This window comes from Manis javanica, chromosome 10 (genome assembly GCF_040802235.1).
Source record: "Manis javanica isolate MJ-LG chromosome 10, MJ_LKY, whole genome shotgun sequence".
Taxonomy (NCBI): Eukaryota; Metazoa; Chordata; class Mammalia; order Pholidota; family Manidae; genus Manis; species Manis javanica.
The window spans coordinates 96,750,080-96,775,507 of record NC_133165.1 but is presented as its reverse complement, the minus strand read 5'-3'; the positions used below and the strand labels follow the sequence as shown (position 1 = coordinate 96,775,507).

The window sequence follows — 25,428 nt, the reverse complement described above, 5'->3', positions numbered from 1 at the left end:
GGGGGAGGAAATAGAAACACAGAGAAGTTCAATGACTTGCTCAAGGGCATTGGAGCAGAATTCTATCTCCAGAGTCCATGCTCTTAAACCCAACAATCACCAACTATGACTAGATCCCAGGCAGGAAGGCTATGTTAATACCATTTGTCCAATACAACCTCGTATTTCAATACACCTCCTACTTGAACACGTCTCGCTTATTGTTTCAAATTAGCCTATAGCTGTTTATCAATATAAGACAAAAATATTAAATATTCATGTCATTGAGGACATAGGTAAATGTGCTGTATATATTCTACATATAATGTAGTACTTATAATGGTAGTACTTGAATTGTCTCCCAGAATTTTGTTAAAATTAGAAAAAGCACTGTTACCGAAATTGTCAACATTTTTTTTCTCTTTCTGCCTAACTAGATGACAGGCTCTTTGAGGGCAGAGATGGTGACTGGCTCCGCATTTTACACCCCACTCCCCAGCTTCATTCTTGCAGCATTCCTCACTCCTATTATACAGTCAGTAATCTACTTTCTTGTGTGATAAGGAAGCTCAAGGTTCATGGGAAAAATCATTGTAAATAACCATGGTGCTTACTTTTTGTTTTCCAAAAATAATCTCAGAATGTCTTTTTCTGTCAGAGGCTTTCACAAAGAAAAAAATTTTTAAGTGGCTCCATTCTTGAGATGTGATCTATACTATCACTATAAAAGAAAACTGTCTGACAAAGCATCAAGTCAGATGATTTTATGCTTCATAATATTGAAGTGCTCCTTTTTCCAATAAACATCAACTCTGTGAAAAAGAAGTTGTGAAACTGATGTTGTTTTGACAGCAAAGCTGCTTTTGGTTTTGTTTTTTAAGTCTGTATTTAATATCATATAACAGAAAGCAAGCTGTTCTGCTTCAAGTGAGTCTAAAAAACAGCAGCAGAATTGCCACTGAGTGGTGACACATCTTCAAGATTAGTAAGTCAGGAAAGCAAAGAATACGTTCAATTTAACACAATCTGTACAATTTAACGCAATCTGTACTTTAAGCTCTTGTAGAAATCAAATATACTGATAATACACCAAACGGAAGACTAAAAATGCAGGAAAAATAATTCTCCTGGGATCATACTGCTGGAAGGAATTCCAGACTTAGCTAAGCCAGCCTAACCTCATAAATGGGGAAACTCAACAGTATAGAGGTGAAGTGATTTACACAGAGTAATATATACATATCTGATGATGCTGATGAAAATCATATAATAATAATGATTACTAATAATCATGGTGGGGGGAGCAGACGGGAAATAAGAGAGAAGATTCTGGAAGGATGATGGCTTGGGCACACCCGCGCTGCCTCCCTTGCCTGATCTACTCTAACCGTCAGCTTCTCCTGAGCTGAGAAGCTGTTGGTGCAGGAGGCAAATGGGTCCCAGGAGGTAAGAGGTAATGCTTTAAAATGTAAGTTTTAACTTTATTTAGGTATGACGAGGTCAACAGATCAGAAGATAATAGCCGTTGAAAAGATTATCTGTTACTTACAGTTTCCTGCACACCACGCCAAGTGGAGACAGACAAGGAAGCACCAGAGTCAGTCAGCAGGTAGAGGGAACAAGGAAAACATGTGGACGAAAAAAACCCACATTGTGGTTTCTGTAGGAAGGAATGCACGGGGTAGGGCCAGCAGGCTAGGCAGGTTTAGGATTGGCTAGTGTGAATAACTGCAGCGGGCTCTGCTACAGGTCTGGTGACACCAGTCCCTCCGGTGATTCGAGCAGGAAAATAGTGATCTAGAGTGTAGGAGCCTGGCAAGGACAATAAAGGAACCCAGTGGAGGATGGGGTGTAGGCGCTGGAGTAGTTAGTTTGCATATGAAAAGTATACTCCCAGGAGAGTGGTTTCTTAATCTCTAGGAATTGCTAGCTCTGAGGGCAGAAGGCCCCTGAAGTCAAAGCATCAGAAATACAGAAAATAAAAAGGCATGATTAATACAGGTTAGAACAGAGAGCTCTGATACAAGATTTTCTGCCCTCTGAGCTGGATAAGAGCCTGGGTCCTAGAAGCTGGCAGCCTTGGGTCAAAAGCAGAGAATGTGTCCTGGAGAGAGCTTCAAACAATGTCTGCAAGCTCCTGAAAGACACAGCACCAGCTGGTTCCCCCTTGGCTTCTGAGTCACTGCACACCTCCTGCTTACTGGCCCAACTGCTCCTATCAGGTCTACTACTGGCCAGCTCCAGTCTTCCCTCCAATCTATTCTTCACCCAGCATCCAGAGTAATCTTCTGAAACATAAACTTTCCCAGCTCACCTCCTCCCATTAGGCTGCCTCTGTCCCACTCTGCTCTGGGTGTTCTGGTCTCCTGGCAGTTCCAGAACATGTCAAGCTTGTACTGACTCAGAGCCTACAACTCATTGCCTCACCCCACCCCCAACCCCATCCCCCATCTCCACTATGCATAACTAGTCACTCACGTTTAAGGTCTAGAATTAAATACCACCTCCCCAAGAGAGGTCTTTTCCAATGACTCTACTTAAATAGGCACCCCTCCATTCTTCTTTATCAGTAGATGTTATCTGAATCTTCATAACACCAATATTCATAATTATATACATATACATAATTCATTATTGTACATCAGGTTTTTATATCCTCAATGACTTCCTATCTGGTTGTTATCAAATATACATTTCATTTTATACCACATTTATTTTATAAATTTTATTAATACTTATGTAGTTTTAGAAATATTTTATAAATATTAAGATTTATTTTAGACAATATTTATAATATGACATTGTATGTGATATAATATGTGCTCCTATATATGGTCTGTTTTCTAGGTTATTTCTGACTCCCATACTAAGAGCAGGTACTACATCTGTTTTCATCTCTAGTAACTCCCCAATACGTCACACAGAGTCAGGTACATGGTAAATGATGAAAAACTATTTGTTAAAATAAACGGAGCCTGGGTATTCATAAACATTGCCCTATATAAATGTACTCCTCTGATAGCCTACCTGACAATAACTTAAAATTTTTCATCTGTGACTCGAGTGTAATTTTAAGTGTTTAAGTGTTCTTACCAAGTCTCATTTTTGTTTTGACCAATAACATGACATGAGGAAGATAGACATTTTTCAAAGGTTGGCATGGACTTGCATAGTCCTTGTTTATGAAAGGAAATTCAATTGTTTCTCCAAAAGTTAGCATCTGTAAAAGAAAAGTTGTAATGAGTAATGAGCTAATGTGGCTATGAATAAGAAAAAGACTGAAAAGTAAGTTTCTGAGTCTTGTGGACACACACAAAAAAGCACCCTCACCTGTTCAATAAGAATGTTGTGAGACTGAACCAACAAATTCAATTTTTCAGTTTTTGAAGAGGAAGTTTCCTTGACTTTCTCAGCTTTTGTTAAGTCATCCAGCAAAAGCATGCTCTTCACCAAGGTTAAGTAAGATCGAGGAGAAATAAATTCATGTCCTTCGAGCAAATGTATTATAGCCTATTAAAATAAAATTATTCCTTTTGATGGTACCATTTCCAATTCCCTGAAACAGGAGCTGGCCATATTGACTGTTATGCATGCATTCAGCACCTAATGGAATTTAAAATTCTCTCCATTTTGTTCTAACTGAATTGTAGGTAAATATCAATGTGAATGAATTTTCTTCCTTCCTACCTGAAGGTTTGTTATGATGTCTGCCTTTAAATGCTTTTCTTGTAGGCCAATGATTACAGCTTGCATCAAGAATTCAGCCTGTAGCTCTCTGTCACCTGCATTTTTTGCTTCCACACACACTTGATTGATGAAGCTTACATAATCTGTTACATCGTTTTCTTAAACAAACAAATACAGTTATTTAAAATGCACTGAGAATATAAGCAGTTATATATGTATAATAACCCCAATGTTCATCACAGGAATATAGTACAATATAAAAGAACAGGGAGATATAAAGACAGAAAACAAGTAGGCTCTATGTGAAACATTGAAAATAAATGTGTTGTAATTTGGGGGAAGTACTTCAGAGTATCCCAATACTACAAAAGTAATTATGATATTACATGAAATAATTTAATTTGAGAGATGGACAGAAATGGACCGATAGGTGGATTTACAGATAGATAATTATTAATCACTGCAAGAACTAACATTTATATATATGCCAGGCTGTGATTTTAAAACTTTATAAATTTAAGCCATTTATGACAATAATCCTGTGAAGTAGGTACAATTATCTCCACTTTACATAGGAGACAACTGAGGCATAGGGGGATTAAGATATTTGACCCAGATCCCACAGCGAGGCAGTGGTGGAGGAAGCATTTGAACACAAGTGGGGCGGCGCCAGAATCTGCTCTGATCCTCTACACTGTGCTTCTTCTTAAATTATGGGAAAACCTGCATGTTAGTATTTTGAAATCTCCTCGCCTGTTTTGTATACATCAGTAACATAGATGCCATTTTCGGTGATACAGGGACTTTGGAAAATTATTATTCTTATTTAATAACCTGAATTTTTTATTCGGGAAACAGATCAAACTATAAAGTTATAAAGGGCTAATGTTATAATAAAATGTATCCAATAAAACCTCCATTCCCTAAACAAAATTAATTTTTATGAAAACTTTGATTAAGAAAATAGGATATTTATACCTTTCACAATTCCAATGCCACGAATCTGCAGAACAAATGCAGTTACCAGTGCTAAACGGCACCTCAACCACAGATGAATGTTGAAATATTCTCGAGAATTTAGGGAAATAGGATCTAGAAACTCATTATCATCTTTATTTTCAGTGGCCTAAAAAATATTAAAATGATGGTTATTTTCCCATTTAATAATGTCAAAGTTCCAGCCTAAAGCTGAATGGAATGTAAGTTAAGAAAAGAATCCACTACCATTTAATAGTATTAAAGTTTCAATTTTAAAAATTATTTTTGCACATTCTGTAAAATATAAAAAACACATACACAAAAAAAACCCCAAATAAATAAAATCACCTATAATCCCACCAATCCTCTATTAGCACTTTGGTATACTGTTTTTCAGCTTTTCTTTTTCTTTCTATACTCACTGTTGAAAAACAGTTTTTCAGTCTGAATTTTTCATTGCAATTTATATTATCAGTAGTTTCCCCATCTTCAAAAATGTTATAAATATCATTTTAAGGCTGAAAAATAATAAATAATACTGGCTAATATTTACTGAGTACTTATTATGTGTCACTGTGCTACATGCTTTATACACTTTGTCTCATTTAATCCTCCTCACAAGCAAGCCAAGGAGGGGTTCTTATTTCTGTTTTACAAATAGAAGAATTGAGATTAACTATTGGCTTAAACTCCATCATGTTTTCCCAGAGGTTGGGGTTCAAACTCGTGTCTGTCTGCATTTACTGCCCAGAGTCTTAATCTACTGTGTTACATTGTTGTATGCTGCTCACATTCCAGATACACATTAATTGATTTACCATCCACGTCATTACACTTTACAAAGGGGTGCACAATGACAGAGCTATTGGGAGTGAGGTGCAAAGGGAGCTTTATCCAGGGGAAAGTCCATCTTGGGACTGAGACATGGGAACTTGAAAGTCATCTAGGACAGTGCCCATTTGTTCTAGGTATTCCCTGCTACACATCTCTGACAGTTCATCATCTCTGACCCAAAAGCAACACCTGCTATCAGGGAGTGGCTACTGGGATTTGAAGGGGGCTGGAATGTGGATAGACAGGCTGGAAGCACAGGAAAGGAGAATAAGCCATTCCTAGCTAGTAAGAGGTAAACAGAAGCCCCGAGGCAGTATGGTGTCTAGAATGGGCACACCAAGTACTCCAGGAGTCTAGTCTTTATATCAGCAATCCAGAAAAATGCCCATCCACATACTTTAACTTCTCAGTACCTACATTTCCTGTTACTATTGAAAAGCCAAGTCACACTTACCTAAATCAGGGTTTCTCAACCTTGGCATTACTGACATTTTGGGGCAGATAATTGTTGTGAGTGACTGTCCTCTGCATGATAAGGTGTTGAGCAACGTCCTTGCCCTCTATGTAGTAAATGCCAGTAGCACCCCCGAATGCCATTGTGACAACCAAATGTCTCCAGACATTGCCAAATGTCCCCTGGGAGATGAAAGGGCCCCCCCACCCCCACCCCCACCCATCCCCACAATCAACAACCATTCCTCTAATGTTTATAATTAGATTGATTTTTAACATTTTTTATTTTAACATAGTAAGAAATGAGTCTCTAGGATAATTACTTTTGCTTACTTGTTTTGGCACTGGATATTAGTAATTTTATTAGTAAATCTTAAAATAATAAACAAGAATTCTGTGATAAATCTTTGTTTTAATCCTAAAGCAACGCCAGTAATTTAATAAAATTACTTGGTTCTATCACAGCCCAAAAAAATTTCAAAGAATTTGTGACACCAGTTGTCAAATAGATTTCAAAGCTTAAATGTGGAAGAATCTATGAGAAATCCAAAGTAGGAGATAGCACAGGTGCCACACTGATAATGCCGAAGTAATAAATTCAAGGGAAATGGGCAAAATAAAGTGAAGCAACTTGATTTGCTAGTGAAATCAGATCTAGAATATTGGAATGATATATCTGGTAGGACTTTAGTGATTATTACTTTCAATTCTATCATCCACAAATGAGATTTAAACATTAAAAAAATTTTTTTTAGTTTAAGGAACTTGTCCAAGGCTAACCAATTAATAAAGAGCATAAACAGGTCTTAAACACAGATCTTTCACTCTGAATTCAGTGTTTTTCCACTTTGTTCCTTTATTTCATCCACATAATTAATTAGACAATTTCCTAGCATACCATCTAAATAATTAATTGGACAATTTCCTAGTTATTATATAATAAGTATTATAAGGATCAACATTAAATTCATACATACGGAAGTTTCTGAGGCGATGGAATTCTCTGTGTCATCTTGTACTACCTTCTTTTTAAAAAGTTTTGAATCCTGGAGAAGTTTAAGTGTAGAAAATACTATTGCAGCACTAAAATAGAGAATATATATTTTAAATATTATTTGTATTATACTTCTGGCATTGATGTGCTATTTCCTCAGTCTTTTCCTCTAGAAATGCTTTCCCACGCTCTTATGCACCCCAAAACTGCTAGGTTCCCCTTCTGTGTTTCTTAATAGCTTCTGGTCTTTACCATACAGTAATATTTATCACACTATTTAATTGCCTGTAAACTGCTCCATAGCTAATTTTTCCTATTTTCTGCTGAAACCCAGCATCTAGTGGCTGGGACATAACACAAGTTAAAAAAGAAAAATGCTTTTAAATGAAAGTGAGCGAGTTAAAGGATAAATGATTAAATGTTTCCAATGTCTAAAACAAAATTTACTGACATTCTCACTAATAAAATGAGCACATATGCATTTGATATACATTAGAATGTGGTTCTACAGGTTTTTGAGGTTATGGAACTGTGTTATTTAATGCTATACACTTAGAAACTCTTAAGCTAAATTATTGTTTAATCAGTGTCTAATAGTGCCAGAAGGGACATGCACTAAATTAAGGAAAAGAAAAAAAAAGCCAGGAGATAGGAAGTCTCCTTACTTCTTATTGTCCCATACAGATTTATATCTGTCTGTACTTAAAACCATCATATCCTCCTCCCCTGTAAAATGGTAAATTTATCATTTGAAAGCACTTTTTCAAAATATTTTAATAATATATATCAAGAGACTTCTTCTTTTGAAAATCTTTTCCAAAACAAAACTCAAAACACAGAGCATTCCATATACTTGAAGATGCTTATGATAGCATTTTTTATAATATGGAACGATTAGGAGAAAGCCAAATGGACAAGGTACCCATCTATCTAATTCCCTACTTGATATTTCCTCTTGAATAGTTAAGAGACAATCACATTTAACAGGTGTTACGGGTTGAATGTGAATCGTATCCCGTCAAAAATAGGTATGTTGACACCTGACTTTCAGCACCTCAGAACTGTAGTAATCTGAGGCAATCAAGTTAAAATGAGGTCATTAGTGTAGACCCCGTTCCAATATGACTGTGACCCTAAACAAAGGAGGAACTTGGACAGACAGACTGACATGCACAGAGGGAAGATGTCATGAAGACACACAGGGAGGAGACAGCCACATGGCTGGAGTATGCATCTACAAGCCAAAGAGTGCCAAGGACTGCTGGCAAACACCAGGAGCTGGGGGCAGGGAAGGACTCTTCCGCAGGGACCTCAGAAAGAGCGTGGCCCTGCTGTCACCTTGATTTTGGACTTCCAGCCTCCAGAACTATGAGACAATGAAATTCTGTTGCTTTAAACCACCAAAGTTTTTGGTACTTTGTTATTGCAGCCCTAGAAAACTGACAGAATAGGTTAAATACCCTCGCTTCTGCCAAACCCACCCCCTCCCCTGTCTTCTATCCCAGAGGTAGAGTCCTGATCACCATTGCTTCCTCTGGGACTCACACTATGTTCAATCCATTAACAAGTTCTGTCAGTATCACCTTCAAAACATGGATACCACCAGCAGCGACTCACCTCTCCACTGCTCATACCTTCATCCAGGCCACCACCAGCTCCAGGCTGGACAGCTGCTGGAGCTCCATGACCCCCTTGCTATGGCTCTTGCCCCTGCAGTCCTGTTCTCCACATATCAGCCACAGCCATCTCATCAAGACGTACATAGGATCACGTCACTTCCCCCACACATTCCAGAGGCCTCCCAAGTCCCTGGACTGTGGTCGGCACCCCTCAGTTACAGAGGTTTCTGTCCTAGTATATGATCCACTCCATCAGTGGCCATGGGGGCCTCTGAGCAGGTGTAGTCTCTGTAGGCTCCCACAGTATGTAGATATGCTTAACTTTTAAATTATATTTTAAAGCCTTTCTTTTTTCTACATGTATTAAAAGCTGAAAACATTGTGCTAACATTGGCCACTGAGATTTTCTCATTTTTTCCCCCACAATCCTTTTTTTAAAAAATGGTGATGATTGGCTTTTAAACTGAGTGGTTTACCACCTGTTAGGTGCTGTGTGAAGTGCTTCTCATAAGTTAATTTACTTAATCCCCATCACCAAACTACAAGGTAGATACTATTATCCTCCTTATTTTATGGATTAGGAATGGAGATACAGAAATGATAAATGACTTGCCTAACATGACACAGTCAGAAAAAAGAAGCAGGATCAGAACCCAGGCAATTAGCCCCTCAGCCTGAACTCAACCATCACGCTATAATGTGGCCTCTGTCTTTTCACAGTTCTAACAAGTTTGGTTTTGTTTGAATGGGTATACAGTTACTCCATACCATATTTACAATTGTTAATAGTTGTTGACTGAATGATTTATCAGCGAAAAGGCCTTCTTTGTCCAGGTTAATATCTCTGCCTTGCATTCTACTTAATAAAAGTAGAAATGAATAAACAGTAGAATGAAATTAACAATGAGGTATTCATTCTTTCATCTGTTCAGAAATATGAATTATGCACCTACTATGGGCCAGGAACAGATCTCAGGCTGTGGGTACAGTCGCTGCCTTCATGGAGTTAACCATCTACTGAGAGTGGGGTGTGCTTAGCAAACAGAAGTAAATAGATGGCATTCACTGCATGCGCTTAGCTGTTAGCATTTAGTGTACTGAGTAAGCCAGGGGATTGGGCGGAAGGGGTCTAAATTGATTTCTTTCTAAGTTATTAACCAAAATCAAAATCTTTCTGCAACTACTGAATTTTAAATTCCCAAGATTCTACTGAGTCATTAAATAGTTTAAATATTTGTAGAATACTTTCTAAGTTATTATTTGTGGTTGTATAACCTTACTGGTTTTTATTTAAATAAAACTAAGCAAACGAGCAAGAAAACAACAAAAAATGTAGCAGCGATTCAGTGTATACAGGTATGACATTTCATCCCCCTCACACCCTTCCTCCCCCAAAGATACACACCCATTTCTAAGGCACCTTGTTTACCATGTAGCTTCAGAGGCTAGCACAGGGTGGCTACTAGGAGATCCTGGAAGAAGAAAGCAGTGCCCATCCCTGATTCTGAAGCCCAGATTCTGATCTCAAGAGAAATGAGGTATGAGGTTTGGAATCTTGCTAATCCCCAAACTTAATGAATAAAATATAAACATAGTAGTATGTCCTAATCCACCTCATACTGCTTAGTTGCACAATGGAAAATTTCTAGTTTCTCCACTCTACTCCAGAGACAGAAAGTGTAGGAGGATTACCCACTATAAACAGCCTCAAATCCCAAAAGGAGGAAATTTCATTCTGACACAAAATTAAAGGGCTCAAATGTTATCCCACTTAGACAATAAATTAAACAGACAGGAGAACAGAAAGGAACACTTACTTAAAAAAAAAAAAGACAGGCTTCTAAAAGAAGAGGCAGCCCTAAAAGAAGTAGAAATAGTTTGAATAACTTTGATCCCATTTATTTCTTATTAACATTCATAACAAAAATGGTCAGTTTGTTCTCATAAAATCCATGCGACTCACTCTACCTGTCACCCTAGGGAATGTGCTTTTCAATTTCCTTGACACGTAGTTTTATTAGAGGTATCATGAAATGTCAAGCTAACCATCATTTGGGAAAGGGACCATCCAACACTCTCAGCAGTACCCGAACAGAAGCTTGTGGGGGGTAAAGTTCATGTAAGAAAAACTCATTCATCTTGACAGTAGGCTTCCTCAAATGACAACCCTGCTGCAAAATGGCAATAACATCAAAGTTTCTGCAAGTTTTTATCCCAAGGGCCAGGTTCACATGCTTAAAATAGGAGCCATCCTGAAATACTTGCACATTATTTGCGTATGCTTATAGGGTCTTCAAATTAAAGCCCTATTATGACACTCCTTTCTGTGACCATTTTGTTATATTTAGTTTCTTGTTTCCTTCTTCCTTCCTAAAAAAATTCACTTATATCTTCCATACCAAAAGGGTGTAAGAAATGGAGAAAAAGTGAAGGTCAATGACAGGAAATATTTTCTAGGGCTGCTGTTGCTCTCAGAGACAGCTTTGAGGAAAGAGTTCTATAATCTTTTATAAGAAATCATGTAGTTATAGTATATATATATATATATATATATATATATATATATATATATACACAGAAAAGATATCCTAAATAAATAAGTTATATGAGTTATATATATATATTTAAATCATATATTTTCTATAGGAATGATATAATAAAAGTCTCTTCTCTCTTCAAACTTCAGTGAGAAAATGGTATATTATCTAAGCCTGTTTTACCATCAGCTAGCATTGCCTTCTTAAAGAACTAAAATGTGACAATACTCAAAACTAGTGTGTCTGATCTTTTTTATCTCAGCACCCATTTATACCTTTAAAAATTATTGAGAACTCCCAAAGAGGTCCATCAGTATTTATCATATCAGAATTTAAGCTAAGAAATTTTGAACTTCATTAATATTTATTTATTCATTTTAAAATAAAAACATAAACCCATTCCATGTTAATATCAGTAATGCATTTTTATGAAAAAAAATTTATTTTCCAAAACAAAAAAAGTGAGAAAAATGCCATTATTTTTGCATTTTTAAAAATCTTTAATGTTTGGCTTAAGAGGAGAAAATCCACTTACTAGAAAACTTTTATATCTGCTTCTACATTCAGTCTGTTATGACATTGTTTTAGGTAAGTATATGAAGAAGACAAGGCTCATACAAGTTGTTGGAAATGGAAAGAGTATTTTAATAGCCTCTTCAAATAATTATGAATATTCTTTTTTGGATGCCATACCAAATATGGTAAGTTTCCACTAGCCATTTGGAAAATGTTAGCTCCCTGAGTTACGTAACTTCCCTTAACATTGAAACATCTCATTATACAATTTTAAAAAATGGGTGCTTATTAATATTAACATCAACCTCATAACAACAACCTAAGCATTAGAAGACTGTTGAGCTCATGGTGGCAAATACAAATTTTTCAAAATTCTAATATTCTCACAAAAGTTCAGATTTTTATCACTGGCAACAAATACTATTAATAATTTCCCTAGAGGCACCATGTTCATTGTGCTTATTTTCAATAAAATGCAGGTCAATACCCAAGTCTGAATAACCATGATTTGTCAGTTTTTCTTTTTTCCCAAAGAAAAATTGTGCTTGATGAAAACAAAAAAAAAACAGCTTGTTCAGCTCCCAGTTCAATTGTACATGAGTTCTTCCTCAAGACAACCTCAGACACTATACGCAGCAGAAGTCCTCTAGGTGTTGTTTGCCATTTCATATTCCCACCGAATATTAAAACTATATTCAAGGACAGAGATTTACACATGTACAGATTCTATTGCTCCACCAAAGGCATTCTTAAATGAAACTGGCTCTTTTTTTAAAATCACCTGTGTACAGCAGTGAAGAATGTAGTTACCCATATGGGTTGGTGCCCACCACTTCAATTCATGGTGAGAGTCTAGAAGTCTCACCACTGCTGCTTCTGTGGCATCAGAGCAAAGAGCAACACCGCAAAGAAAGCAAATAACATCTTTGTTTTATTATAAAAATCGTTCTGATTTTACAGACCCTTCAGGATCTGTAGACCATACTTTGAGAATCACAGACTTTATGGGTTTTCATCGCTGCTTAAAAAGCACAAAAATTTCAAATTTTGAGAAACCTATACTGTCTCTAGCATAAGATCAGATTTAGATGTGGTTAATCATGGAACGGCTGCGAGACGAGGCTCACACTGATGAGATGAGGGAGTGTTTCCAATCAAAGCAAGGAGGAATTTCTGCTGAATTTATTTTCCCTCTTCAAAAGCTACAGGTGGGTTTCTCCTGTTTAAAGAGAATGACTGTTTAAAAACTAACTCCCCCTTCAAATTCTGTATCTAATGCATGAAGTTTAATGCATGGAATTTCAGTATAATGAAGACAGTTAAGGAGAAGAAAAAAATTTTTTTTACCTAATTTGATCATTTCTTCTTTTCATTCAGTGATTGTATTTTTCTTTCCTTTTTTTAAGTGTTTTTTAAATTAAAGTATAGTTGGCACACAGTATTACATTGGTTTCAAGTATAAAACACAGTGGTTCAGCCGTTACCCACATTATTAAATCCTCAACCCCACTAGTGCAGTTACTATCTCTCAACATAGAAAGATGTTACAGAACTCACTACAATCTCCATGCTACTCTTCCATCTCATGACCAACTTACATTATGATTGAGGTTTTTGTGCCTCTTTATACCCCTCCGCCGCTCCACCCATCTACCCCAACCCCTCCCCCATGGTAACTACCAGTCACTTCTCAGTACCTCTGAGTCTACGTCAATTACTATATTTTTCATTTCTAGAATTTCTATTTGGTTCTTCTCTAAATTCATCAGTTCTCCTTTTATGTTGTTCACAGTTTATAGATCCTCTTGCTTTATAGGTTCCCTTCCATCTTTTTATTTCTTGGGCTGTGATATCTGCCATTTATCATATCTGCTAACCCTCTTTATGGCTATTTCGTCATTTGGTTTGTATTTGGCTGTGTAGTATCTTTAGTATGAGTTGTTTTCCATGGGAGTCCTGCAGTTTCTAGGTTAATCCCAATGAGAAAGTCTGGTTTTGCCTCTGTCCCAGCTCTATGACATCAGGACCAATTTAAAGGCTAATTTCTCAGGGTTTCTGCACTTAATTGTCAGTGCCAATTTGGACCCCACAATTGCTAATGGCATAGGTTGAGGAACTAATTTCTCTTGGGTTACTTTTTTTCCATCTATACTCTGGGTGGATAGCAAGTTTCCTTGTCTTCAGAGACCATTCTGAAATCTCATAATTTTATTCTGTAGTAGAAAAACAGAGGAGACTGGACTGGGAACCTACTCTACTGTGTACTAATTACATCAGAGAATCAAAGTTTCCCTCTCTATGAGGCCATTGTCATTAAATACAATATATTATCTCTTCCATCTCAAGAAAACTTGTCTTGACCCTACTTCCTCCAACTGTTTTCACCCTATTTCTCTACTCCCCTTTACAGTTAATCCCTCAGAATAATCATCTTTACATATGGACTCCAATCTCTCTCCTCCCATTCTCTCACAAAAACATTATAAACATACTCTTTCCCCCATCACCTTCTAAAATTACTCTTGTCAAGGTCACCAGTGACCTCCATGTTGCTAAATCCAATGGTCAATTCTGTCCTCATCTTAATATTTCAGGAGCTTTGGCACAGTTGATCATTCCATTCTCCTGATATACTTTCTTTACTTGGCTTTCAGGATTCCATCATCTCTTGGTCTTCTTTTTACTGGCCATTTCTTCTCTATCTCCTTTGCTAGTTCCCCATTTTCTCCCCAGTCTCCAAAGTTAGAGTACCAAGCCCAGGGCTCAGTCCTTGGTCCTTTTATTTCTTCCATCTACTCACATTTCTTAAGGAAGCTAATTCAGTATAAAGGCTTTAAATACTATCTATATTCTAGAGACATAAGAATATTTGACATCTTCAATTGTGCATCAGAGGGGCATCTCAATCTAAACATGTCCAAATTTAACTCCTGATCTTTCCCCTAAATAAGCTGCACCCCCACAATCATCCCCATTTTGGTTAGTGACAACTTCTTTTTTAACTCTTCCCTTCTTCTCACAACTCTACATCTAATGCAATGGCAAATTCTAATGGCTACACCTTCAAAATACACCCAGGATCCAACTACTTAGCACTACCTCCAGTGTCACCACCTGGTCAGAACTACTAATATCTTTCTCCTTATTACAAAAGCTTCCTCAATTGATCTCCTTGATTTCAATATTACAATATCTTCCCTGGTTGATCTCAAACCTTTCTCTCTTACAATCAATTTTCAATCTAACAGCCAAAGTCATCCCTTTAAAGATAAAATCAGAAGAGAGAGAGAGGAAAAGATGGTGGTGTGAGTAGGGTGGTGGAAATTTCCTCCCAAAACCATATATATTTTGAAAATACAGCAAATACAACTATTCCTAAAGTTAAAATCAGATCATGTCATTCCTCTGCTCACAACAGTATAATGACTCCCCACTTCACTAAGCGTAAATATCAGAATCTTCATCCTGGCCAAAAGGTCTTATGTAATCTGCCTCCTCTATCAGTACTTCTTTGAACATTTCTGTTAGAACAATTCCCCTTGTTCATTCCACTCTAGCCACAAGAGCACTATCCTTCAAACACACATCAGGCATGTTCCCATGGCTTGTAGTACTTATCTACAGATATTTGCATGGATTACCCCCTTGTTTATTTTAAGTATTTTATGCAGATGTCACCTCGTCAACGAGGCCTTACCCTAATGACCCAAAATTTGGTTCCAATGTCAAAACTGATGGCACACATATGTTGAGGGAATATGGAAAGGTTTATTCCTCACATAGTGAGGCTTTCCAGGAAGAGCAGGCTGAAAAATGTCTTGAGAGAGCAGGGAGCAGAGACTGGCTTAGGGTTTACGGGGGTTAATTGGTGCTGCTGGGGTAAGAGTTCCCATGTAATAGACCAGGGGTCTGTGTGGTTTCAACTTCCTGCCATCAGCAAAGGAGGGAACAGCTGGGCTTTCTTATCTGCTTGCTGAGACATGAGCAGAAGGAGAAGGGGGAGCAGTGGGGCTTGAAAGCTGTCAGCCATTGAACCCCAAGGCAAAGTCATACTCTTTACTACAACTACACAATTTTAAAATGGTAACTCCTCCTTTTCCCACTGCCTCTAATCCTGATATTCTCTATAACACCGTTTTTTGGCCACACTATATAATTTACTCGTTATGATTACAGTTTACTGTCAGCCTATTTATTATCTACTATAATATAAACTCCATGAAGGTAGGATTTTTGTCAATATTTTTATATATTTTGCCTATATTGTATATACCAGTATTGGGATACTGAAGTATTTCAAGAATTTAGAACAGTGCCTAGCATATTATAGGTGCCAAATATTATTTTTGAATGAATTCATGAGTGGTCAGATAATAAATTTGTGCATAATTCAAAGAATCCTTATTGAAAATGTCACAGGACCCCATGATAAAGGTGTATATAAAAAATGACATGGGAAATTCTTGAAAGTATATTTCCATATTATTAAATATGAAAACAATCAGTGAAATATATTTTTTTGCTACTCTACATAATTGCCTATACTCTATTTATCTTTGTATCCTCAGTATCTAGATTAGAGCCTGGCAGTGAGGTAGTTAACAGATTCTGATTGCATAAATGAATAAATCAATAAACAAGTGAAATGAAAGATCGGACACTAACAAATGCATCACATTTAAAGAAACTATAACAGTTTTTTCAATGGCTCAACACAAAATAGTTCAGAAAATGTAACTTTTTCAAAGTAGAGTTATTTTTAATATTTTTATTGGTTGTTTGGGGGAAAAAAACACTCCACGGGTTTTGTCTGTAATAAGCTATAAGAAATTTAGATTCCCTCTTTTAAAATAAAAATTATATAAATGAACAAAACTATTAATTCATTCATTTTTATATGACATAACATTCTAGCTGTGTGCTTTTATAAAGCAATTTGTTGAGAACTGTAGCTTTAAGTGTAATAATATATGAAAATAATGTAATGGAAAAAAGCAAATAAACTCTATTAATCTAGGAATTTATAAAACTTACATGAAATTTAGGTATATTTAACAAGTTAGGATGAGGAAGAAACTTCCTTCTGTGCATAAAGAGACTCACCTATATGCTGCCTGGTGTCTCTGCAGGGCAATTGCAGCCAGCTGAAGCCGAGCCTCCACTATAATCTCCAACTGGCCAGCAGAGCACTGAGAGAGGTCCTTGGGGCCCAGATACTCCGTCTCTGACACAAGAAAATTTAGCCTGTCTTCAGCTTCTATCAGTAGAATTGACTAAGAGCAAAACACAATCACTTAAGTTCAGAAATAATACCAATAATGTCTCATTCTTATTCATCAAATATTTTCCATATACTGAAAAGTAAGAGTGAGTGGGAGACCAAAAATGAAATTTCAACATAATCCTCAGAGAAGAGACCTCAGTGAACAGAAAGAGAGAATTGAAAAATAATGGCAAGAGGAAGCATGTACAACAGTTACCCTTTATTGGATGTGCAGCCCGATGCTCATTATTCATAGTTGTTATGTTCTATAAAGTTGCTGCAAACACTGAATTAGCACATACTGAAGCATTGCTCTTAGGGGAAATATAGGGATAGGTTCCTTCAAGCTTCTCATCACATTTTTGTCAACTGGCCAATAACCTTGTTTAACATGTTTTCATTTAAAGACACATTATTTAATATATATTATAAATTCATTAACCTTGAACTTACAGCTAATAACTCTATAATTGATGCCTGACTGAAGTTTATGTAGCGCCCTTATTTTCTCCATGAGGATATCGCAGTCTCTTGCACTTAGAAACACTAGACAGCACTTCAGCACTCCACTTAGGGGCCATTTCAAATAGTGAAATCATCAACAACAACAAAAAAAGAGCAAAATGAAAAATCATAATAAGAGACCATGGAAAGGATACTTGTGACAGTCTGAGAACAGAAACAAAAAGTCAGAACATTGCCTTGTTCAACTCAGCTGGGAATGTGCATGTTGGACAATTCAAATTTTTCTGTGCTCTGCAATGTCCCGAGATTACCACAAAAGAGCCATGAGTACTGATTTTAGGGTTAGATTTAATGTTAGCATATAGGAAAATTATCAAATACTGAATATGTGAATAATAGGGATTGACTGAATTTCAAGTTCAAATGTGGTCACTTAACTGGTAATTGGAACATAATGAGATTCTATGGTGGACAATCAATAGTAAATAGCAACCAGACCTGGCAAAAGAGAAAGGGGCCAACCAATATTTAAAGGAACAGGTATCTAAAAATTTGTTTATACAGAGCAGTATTAATATGTAATCACTAGGGCAATTTACTATAATGGCCAAGAACATGATCTGTATTCTATTAGTTGCATGATGTTAGTGAATTTCTTGCTCTCAAAGCCTAAATTTTCTCATGGTTCAGCAACAGATAGTTCAAAAGTGATTAATACCTGCATCATAGATTTGTGAAAATTAAATAATCATGCAAAGTGCCTGTCACGTAGGAAGCACTGAATAAATGGTAGCTGTTTTAGTTTCTGTTATCATCACTATTATCATAAAGAAATGAGAAACAGAGCACACAATACTCAAATCCCATGGAATAATGACTCATATTTTCTACACAATTGGGTTGTAAAGTCAAAGTCTGACACCTCTGGGCACCTAATTTTCTCATAAGGGACAGACTCCATCTCTGGCCCCAGCCTAGGTTTATGCAAGAAAAGCCACCCAGTCTTCCAAAAACAAGCACAATCCTGAAAGTGAGTCTGTCCAGGGCCTGCTAGAGGGCATTTTGGTAAGTGATATACTATGATTTGAAAAAGTTTTCAAACTTACCTTTATTGTGCCAAGAGTGAAGTCATCTTTCACTTTTGCAGACTGACAAAATGAGCCTCCAGCATCCTTTAAACATAGCTCTGTAAGACACAAAATTTTGGAAGAATCAAGAACATCTGTGGTAGTTTAAATATTAATTCTACTCTATAAGAGTTATCATTAGTTGCAAAGCTATCCACAAATTCATGTTAAAAAAACACCACAGTGATAATTAGAAAGGCATTTCTATATCAAATGGTCCCACAATATACATTAGAAGACTGAGGCATATTTTTACCATAAATAAGACAATTTCTGAAAGGATCTTACGGATGCTTAGTGATATTATTCAAGTTACCAGCTACAGATATAAGCATGGCTCCTTTCCTGAGATCTCAGACCCTTTAAGGTCCTCTAAGTATTTTGGGTCTTCAGGTATTTATAGTATTTCAATAAGATCTCCTTGGAAGTGTCAGTTCTGCTGGTCTGCAAAAGCCCCTCACTCTAAGAGCAGAGAGTGGGACCGCTTGGAACAGCACAGTCCACCATCCTCAGATATCTCAAAATACCCACCCACAATCTGATGTCTGCCCTTATTCTGCACCAGGGACAATTGAGAGAATTCATATCATAACTCAGCTTCCAGACTACAGGAGAGAGAGAAAAACTACAAATCATTATTTGACTGGGAATTATTGCAAAAAAATACCCACCTGAGGAGACTAAGTTTGTCAAGTGGAAAGAGGGAGTCTAGAATAACATGGAATAAACATACCTTACTTCTCCTCTTCTTTCATTTCCAACATACCTGGCTCTTCTGCTAAATTAGAAGGCTCTGAAGCTAGGAGAGAGCTGAGTATGAGGGAGGGCATGAGCACTGGGAAAGGCCTAGCAGGAATATCTGGGACTGGGTTTCCTCCCTTAAGGGAGAAAATTGGAGAGACACAAAGATAGAAAACAAACGCCTGGAGATTGGTACGGAAGAACCCTGGAAGGGGTATCAGAACATGAGAGATCCTAGGAAGAGTATGACCCACATTTTTCCCCTGCTCTCTCTGCCTCCTGAGTGACCTTGGTACTTCTGTGTGACCATCCCATACCCCTAGTGTTGGAGGGTTAAATAACAAACTATGTTTTCAATGGCAGTCATCTCCTGATCTGTTAGCCTCACCATACTTGAATAATGATTAAACTTACATTTTAAAACAGAGGTCAGTATTACTCTGATACCAAAACTAGAAAAAAATATCATAAGAAAAGAAAATTACAGGAAGGGCAGAGCCAAGATGGCGGAGTGAGTAGAACAGTGGGAATCTCCTCCCAAAAACATACATATTTTTGAAAATACAACAAATACAGCTAATCCTAAAAGAGAGACCATAAGACACAGGACAACAGCCAAACTACATCCACACCTGCGAGAACCCGGCACCTGGTGAAAGGGGTAAGACACAAGCCGCAGCGCGGCAGGACCCGAGGCCCCTCACCCCAGCTCCTGGTGGGAGGAGAGGAGTCGGAGCAGGGAGGGAGAGGGAGCCCAGGACTGCTAAACACCCAGCCCTAGTCATCCACACAAGAGCACAGACACAGTGCATGCGTGGGGTCCTGGATACTAGGGAAACAGGATAGTAAGACCTTTGAGTGGGTCCTGAAGCCAGCACCCCTGTGACAAAGAAAAGCGAGTGCTTTTTGAAAGTCTTAAAGGGACAGGGACACCACTGCTGGATGGAAGCATCCCACGTCACAGTCCAGCAGCTGGAAATTCCAAGGAACTCTGGGTGCACTAACCCCCTGGGCAACAGCTCTGAGGCCCCTCACGGAGGTAAACAGCCAAATAGCCCCTCGTCCATTACTCCTCTGGGGCCCCGCCATAGCATAGTAGCAGCCTGAGGCTGGCCACACCCAAAGCAAGGGAGCTTCCTCCATACTGGACGGGCAAGATGCAGAGACCCAATCTACACACAATTGCCCAACACAAGCCACTAGGGGTCGCAGCTGTCCCAGTAAAGAAAGGCCAGGAGCCAAGTGGAAAGAGTCTTGACTCTCCCAGCTAATAGATGCCTCAATAGCACTCCACTGCACCTATCAACAAGAAAAGGCAAAAAAAATTTGATCCAGACAAGACAGCTGTGACATCTTCTACATCTTCCTCTGAGAAGGAATCTGGGGAGATAGATTTAACCAGTCTTCCTGAAAAAGAATTCAAAACAAAAGTCATAACCATGCTGATGGACTTGCAGAGAAATATGCAAGAACTAAGGAGGGAGAATATAGAAATAAAACAAGCTCTGAAAGGACTTCAAAACAGAATGGACGAGATGCAAGAGACCATTAATGGACTACAAAACAGAAAACAGGAATGCAGAGAAGCTGATGCAGAGAGAGATAAAAGGATCTCCAGGAATGAAAGAATCTTAAGAGAACCGTGTGACCAATGGAAACAGAACAATATCCACATTATAGGGGTACCAGAAGAAGAAGAGAGAGAAAAAGGGATAGAAAGTGTCTTTGAAGAAATAATTGCTGAAAACTTCCCCAAAGTAGGGGAGGAAATGGACTCTCAGACCACAGAGGTACACAGAACTCCCATGACAAGGGATCTAAGGAGGGCAACACCAAGACACATAATAATTAAAATGGCAAAGATGAAAGACAGGAACAAAGTATTAAAGGCAGCCAGAGAAAGAAAAAAAGGTCACCTACAAAGGAAAACCTATCAGGCTATCTATCATCAGACTTCTCAACAGAAACCCTACAGGCCAGAAGAGAATGGCATGATATACTTAATGCAATGAAACAGAAGGGCCTTGAACCAAGATTACTGTATCCAGCATGATTATCATTTAAATATGAAGGAGGGATTAAACAATTCCCAGACAAGCAAAAGTTGAGAGAATTTGCCTCCCACAAACCACCTCTACAGGGCATCTTACAGGGACTGCTCTAGATGGAAGCACTCCTAAAAAGAGCACAAAACAAAACACCCAACATATAAAGAAGGGGGGAGAAGGAATAAGAAAGGAGAGAAATAAAGAATCATCAGACTGTGTTTATAATAGCTCAATAAGCGAGTTAAGTTAGACAGTATGATAGTAAAGAAGCTAACCTTAAACCTTTGGTAACCACGAATCTAAAGCCTGCAATGGCAATAAGTACATATCTTTCAATAATCACCCTAAATGTAAATGGACTGAATGCACCAATCAAAAGACACAGAGTAACAGAATGGATAAAAAAGCAAGACCCATCCATATGCTGCTTACAAGAGACTCACCTCAAACCTGAAGACATGCACAGACTTAAAGTCAAGGGATGAAAAAAGATATTTCATGCAAACAACAGAGAGAAAAAAGCAGGTGTTGCAATACTAGTATCAGACAAAATAGACCTCAAAATAAAGAAAGTAACAAAAGATAAAGAAGGACATTACATAATGATAAAGGGCTCAGTCCAACAAGAGGATATAACCATTATAAATATATATGCACCCAATACAGGAGCACCAGCATATGTGAAACAACTACTAACAGAATTAAAGGAGGAAATAGAATGCAATGCATTCATTCTGGGAGACTTCAACACACCACTCACTCCAAAGGACAGATTCACCAGACAGAAAATAAGTAAGGACACAGAGGCACTGAATAACACACTAGAATAGATGGACCTAATAGACATCTATAGAACTCTACATCCAAAAGCAACAGGATACACATTCTTCTCAAGTGCACATGGAACATTCTCCAGAATAGACCACATACTAGGCCACAAAAAGAGCCTCAGTAAATTCCAAAAGATTGAAATCCTACCAACCAACTTTTCAGACCACAAAGGCATAAAACCAGAAATAAATTGTACAAAGAAAGCAAAAAGGCTCACAAACACATGGAGGCTTAACAACACGCTCCTAAATAATCAATGGATCAATGACCAAACCAAAATGGAGATCCAGCAATATATGGAAACAAACGACAACAACAACACAAAGCCCCAACTACTGTGGGATACAGCAAAAGCAGTCTTAAGAGGAAAGTATATAGCAATCCAGGCATATTTAAAGAAGGAAGGACAATCCCAAATGAATGGTCTAATGTCACAATTATCGAAAATGGAAAAAGAAGAACAAATGAGGCCTAAGGTCAGCAGAAGGAGGGACATAATAAAGATCAGAGAAGAAATAAATAAAATTGAGAAGAATAAAACAATAGCAAAAATCAATGAAACCAAGAGCTGATTCTTCGAGAAAATAAACAAAGTAGATAAGCCTCTAGCCAGACTTATTAAGAGGAAAAGAGAGTCAACACAAATCAACAGAATCAGAAACAAGAAAGGAAAAATCACGATGGACCCCACAGAAATACAAAGAATTATTAGAGAGTACTATGAAAACCTATATGCTAACAAGCTGGGAAACCTAGGAGAAATGGACAACTTCTTAGAAAAATACAACCTTCCAAGACTGACTCAGAAAGAAACAGAAAATCTAAACAGACCAATTACAAGCAACGAAACTGAAGCGGTAATCAAAAAACTACCAAAGAACAAAACCCCCGGGCCAGATGGATTTACCTCAGAATTTTATTAGACATACAGAGTAGACATAATACCCATTCTCCTTAAAGTTTTCCAAAAAATAGAAGAGGAGGGAATACTCCCAAACTCATTCTATGAAGCCAACATCACCCTAATACCAAAACCAGGCAAACACCCCACCAAAAAAGAAAACTACAGACCAATATCCCTGATGAATGTAGATGCAAAAATACTCAACAAAATATTAGCAAACCGAATTCAAAAATGCATCAAAAGGATCATACACCATGACCAAGTGGGATTCATCCCAGGGATGCAAGGATGGTACAACATTCGAAAATCCATCAACATCATCTACCACATCAACAAAAAGAAAGACAAAAACCACATGATCATCTCCATAGATGCTGAAAAGCATTTGACAAAATTCAACATCCATTCATGATAAAAACTCTCAACAAAATGGGTATAGAGGGCAAGTACCTCAACATAATAAAGGCCATATATGATAAACCCACAGCTAACATCATACTGAACAGCGAGAAGCTGAAAGCTTTTCCTCTGAGATCGGAAACAAGACAGGGATGCCCACTATCCCACTGTTATTCAACATAGTACTGGAGGTCCTAGCCATGGCAATTAGACAAAACAAAGAAATACAAGGAATCCAGATTGGTAAAGAAGAAGTTAAACTGTCACTATTTGCAGATGACATGATATTGTACATAAAAAACCCTAAAGATTCCACTCCGAAACTACTAGAGCTAATATCGGAATTCAGCAAAGTTGCAGGATACAAAATTAACACACAGAAATCTGTGGCTTTCCTATACACTAACAATAAACTAATAGAAAGAGAAATCAGGAAGATAATTCCATTCACAATAACATCAAAAAGAATAAAACCAGGAATAAACCTAACCAAGGAATTGAAAGACCTATACCCTGAAAACTATAAGACACTCTTAAGAGAAATTAGAGGTCATTTATAAATGGAAACTCATCCCATGCTCCTGGCTAGCAAGAATTAATATCATCAAAATGGCCATCCTGCCCAAAGCAATATACAGATTTGATGCAATCCCTATCAAACTACCAACAGCATTCTTCAATGAACTGGAACAAATAGTTCAAAAACTCATATGGAAACACCAAAGACCCTGAATAGCCAAAGCAACCCTGAGAAGGAAGAATAAAGTGGGGGGGATCTCACTCCCCAACTTCAAGCTCTACTACAAAGCCACAGTAATCAAGACAATTTGGTACTGGCACAAGAACAGAGCCACAGACCAATGGAACAGAGTAGAGACTCCAAACACTAACCCAAACATATATGGTCAACTAATATTCGATAAAGGGGCCACGGACATACAATGGGGAAATGACAGTCTCTTCAACAGATGGTGCTGGCAAAACTGGACAGCTACATGTAAGAGAATGAAACTGGATCACTGTCTAACCCCATACATAAAAGTAAATTCGAAATAGATCAAAGACTTGAATGTAAGTCATGAAACCATAAAACTCTTAGAAAAAAACATAGGCAAAAATCTCTTAGACATAAACATGGGTGACCTCTTCTTGAACATATCTCCCTGGGCAAGGGAAACAAATGCAAAAATGAACAAATGGGACTATATCAAGCTGAAAAGCTTCTGTACAGCAAAGGACACCATCAATAGAACAAAAAGGTATCCTACAGTATGGGAGAATATATTCGTAAATGACAGATCTGATAAAGGGTTGACATCCAAAATATATAAAGAGCTCACACACCTCAACAAACAAAAAGCAAATAATCCAATTAAAAAATGGGCAGAGAAGCTGAACAGACAGTTCTCTAAAGAAGAAATTCAAATGGCCAACAGACACATGAAAAGATGCTCCACATCGCTTGTCATCAGAGAAATGCAAATTAAAACCACAATGAGATATCATCTCACACCAGTTAGGATGGCTACCATCCAAAAGACAAACAACAACAAATGTTCCCGAGGTTTTGGAGAAAGGGGAATCCTCCTACACTGCTGGTGGAAATGTAAATTAGTTCAACCATTGTGGAAAGCAGTATGGAGGTTCCTCAAAATGCTCAAAATAGAAATACCATTTGACCCAGGAATTCCACTTCTAGGAATTTACCCCAAGAATGCAGCACTCCCGTTTGAAAAAGACAGATGCACCCCTATGTTTATCACTGCACTATTTACAATAGCCAAGAAATGGAAGCAACCTAAATGTCCATCAGTAGATGAATGGATAAAGAAGATGTGGTACATATACACAATGGAATATTACTCAGCCATAAGAAAAAAACAAATCCTACCATTTGCAACAACATGGATGGAGCTAGAGGGTATTATGCTCAGTGAAATAAGCCAGGTGGAGAAAGACAAGTACCAAATGATTTCACTCATATGTGGAGTATAAGACAAAAGAATACTGAAGGAACAAAACAGCAGCAGAAGCACAGAACCCAAGAATGGAC

At 37.6% G+C, this 25,428-nt stretch overlaps 1 protein-coding gene across 1 annotated transcript in view; it reads right to left on the bottom strand.

Moving 5' to 3' along the window:
* Window positions 1-25,428, bottom strand: part of CFAP54 (cilia and flagella associated protein 54) — a 302,501-nt gene that overhangs the window by 71,754 nt on the left and 205,319 nt on the right. Inside the window, exons 50-56 of the mRNA XM_037023126.2 lie at window positions 18,432-18,511; window positions 16,701-16,870; window positions 6,909-7,014; window positions 4,645-4,792; window positions 3,667-3,824; window positions 3,310-3,489; window positions 3,073-3,199 (exon numbers count right to left, since the gene is read on the bottom strand). Coding sequence (XP_036879021.2) covers window positions 3,073-3,199; window positions 3,310-3,489; window positions 3,667-3,824; window positions 4,645-4,792; window positions 6,909-7,014; window positions 16,701-16,870; window positions 18,432-18,511 — 969 coding nt within the window. The remainder of the gene's footprint in view (window positions 1-3,072; window positions 3,200-3,309; window positions 3,490-3,666; window positions 3,825-4,644; window positions 4,793-6,908; window positions 7,015-16,700; window positions 16,871-18,431; window positions 18,512-25,428) is intronic.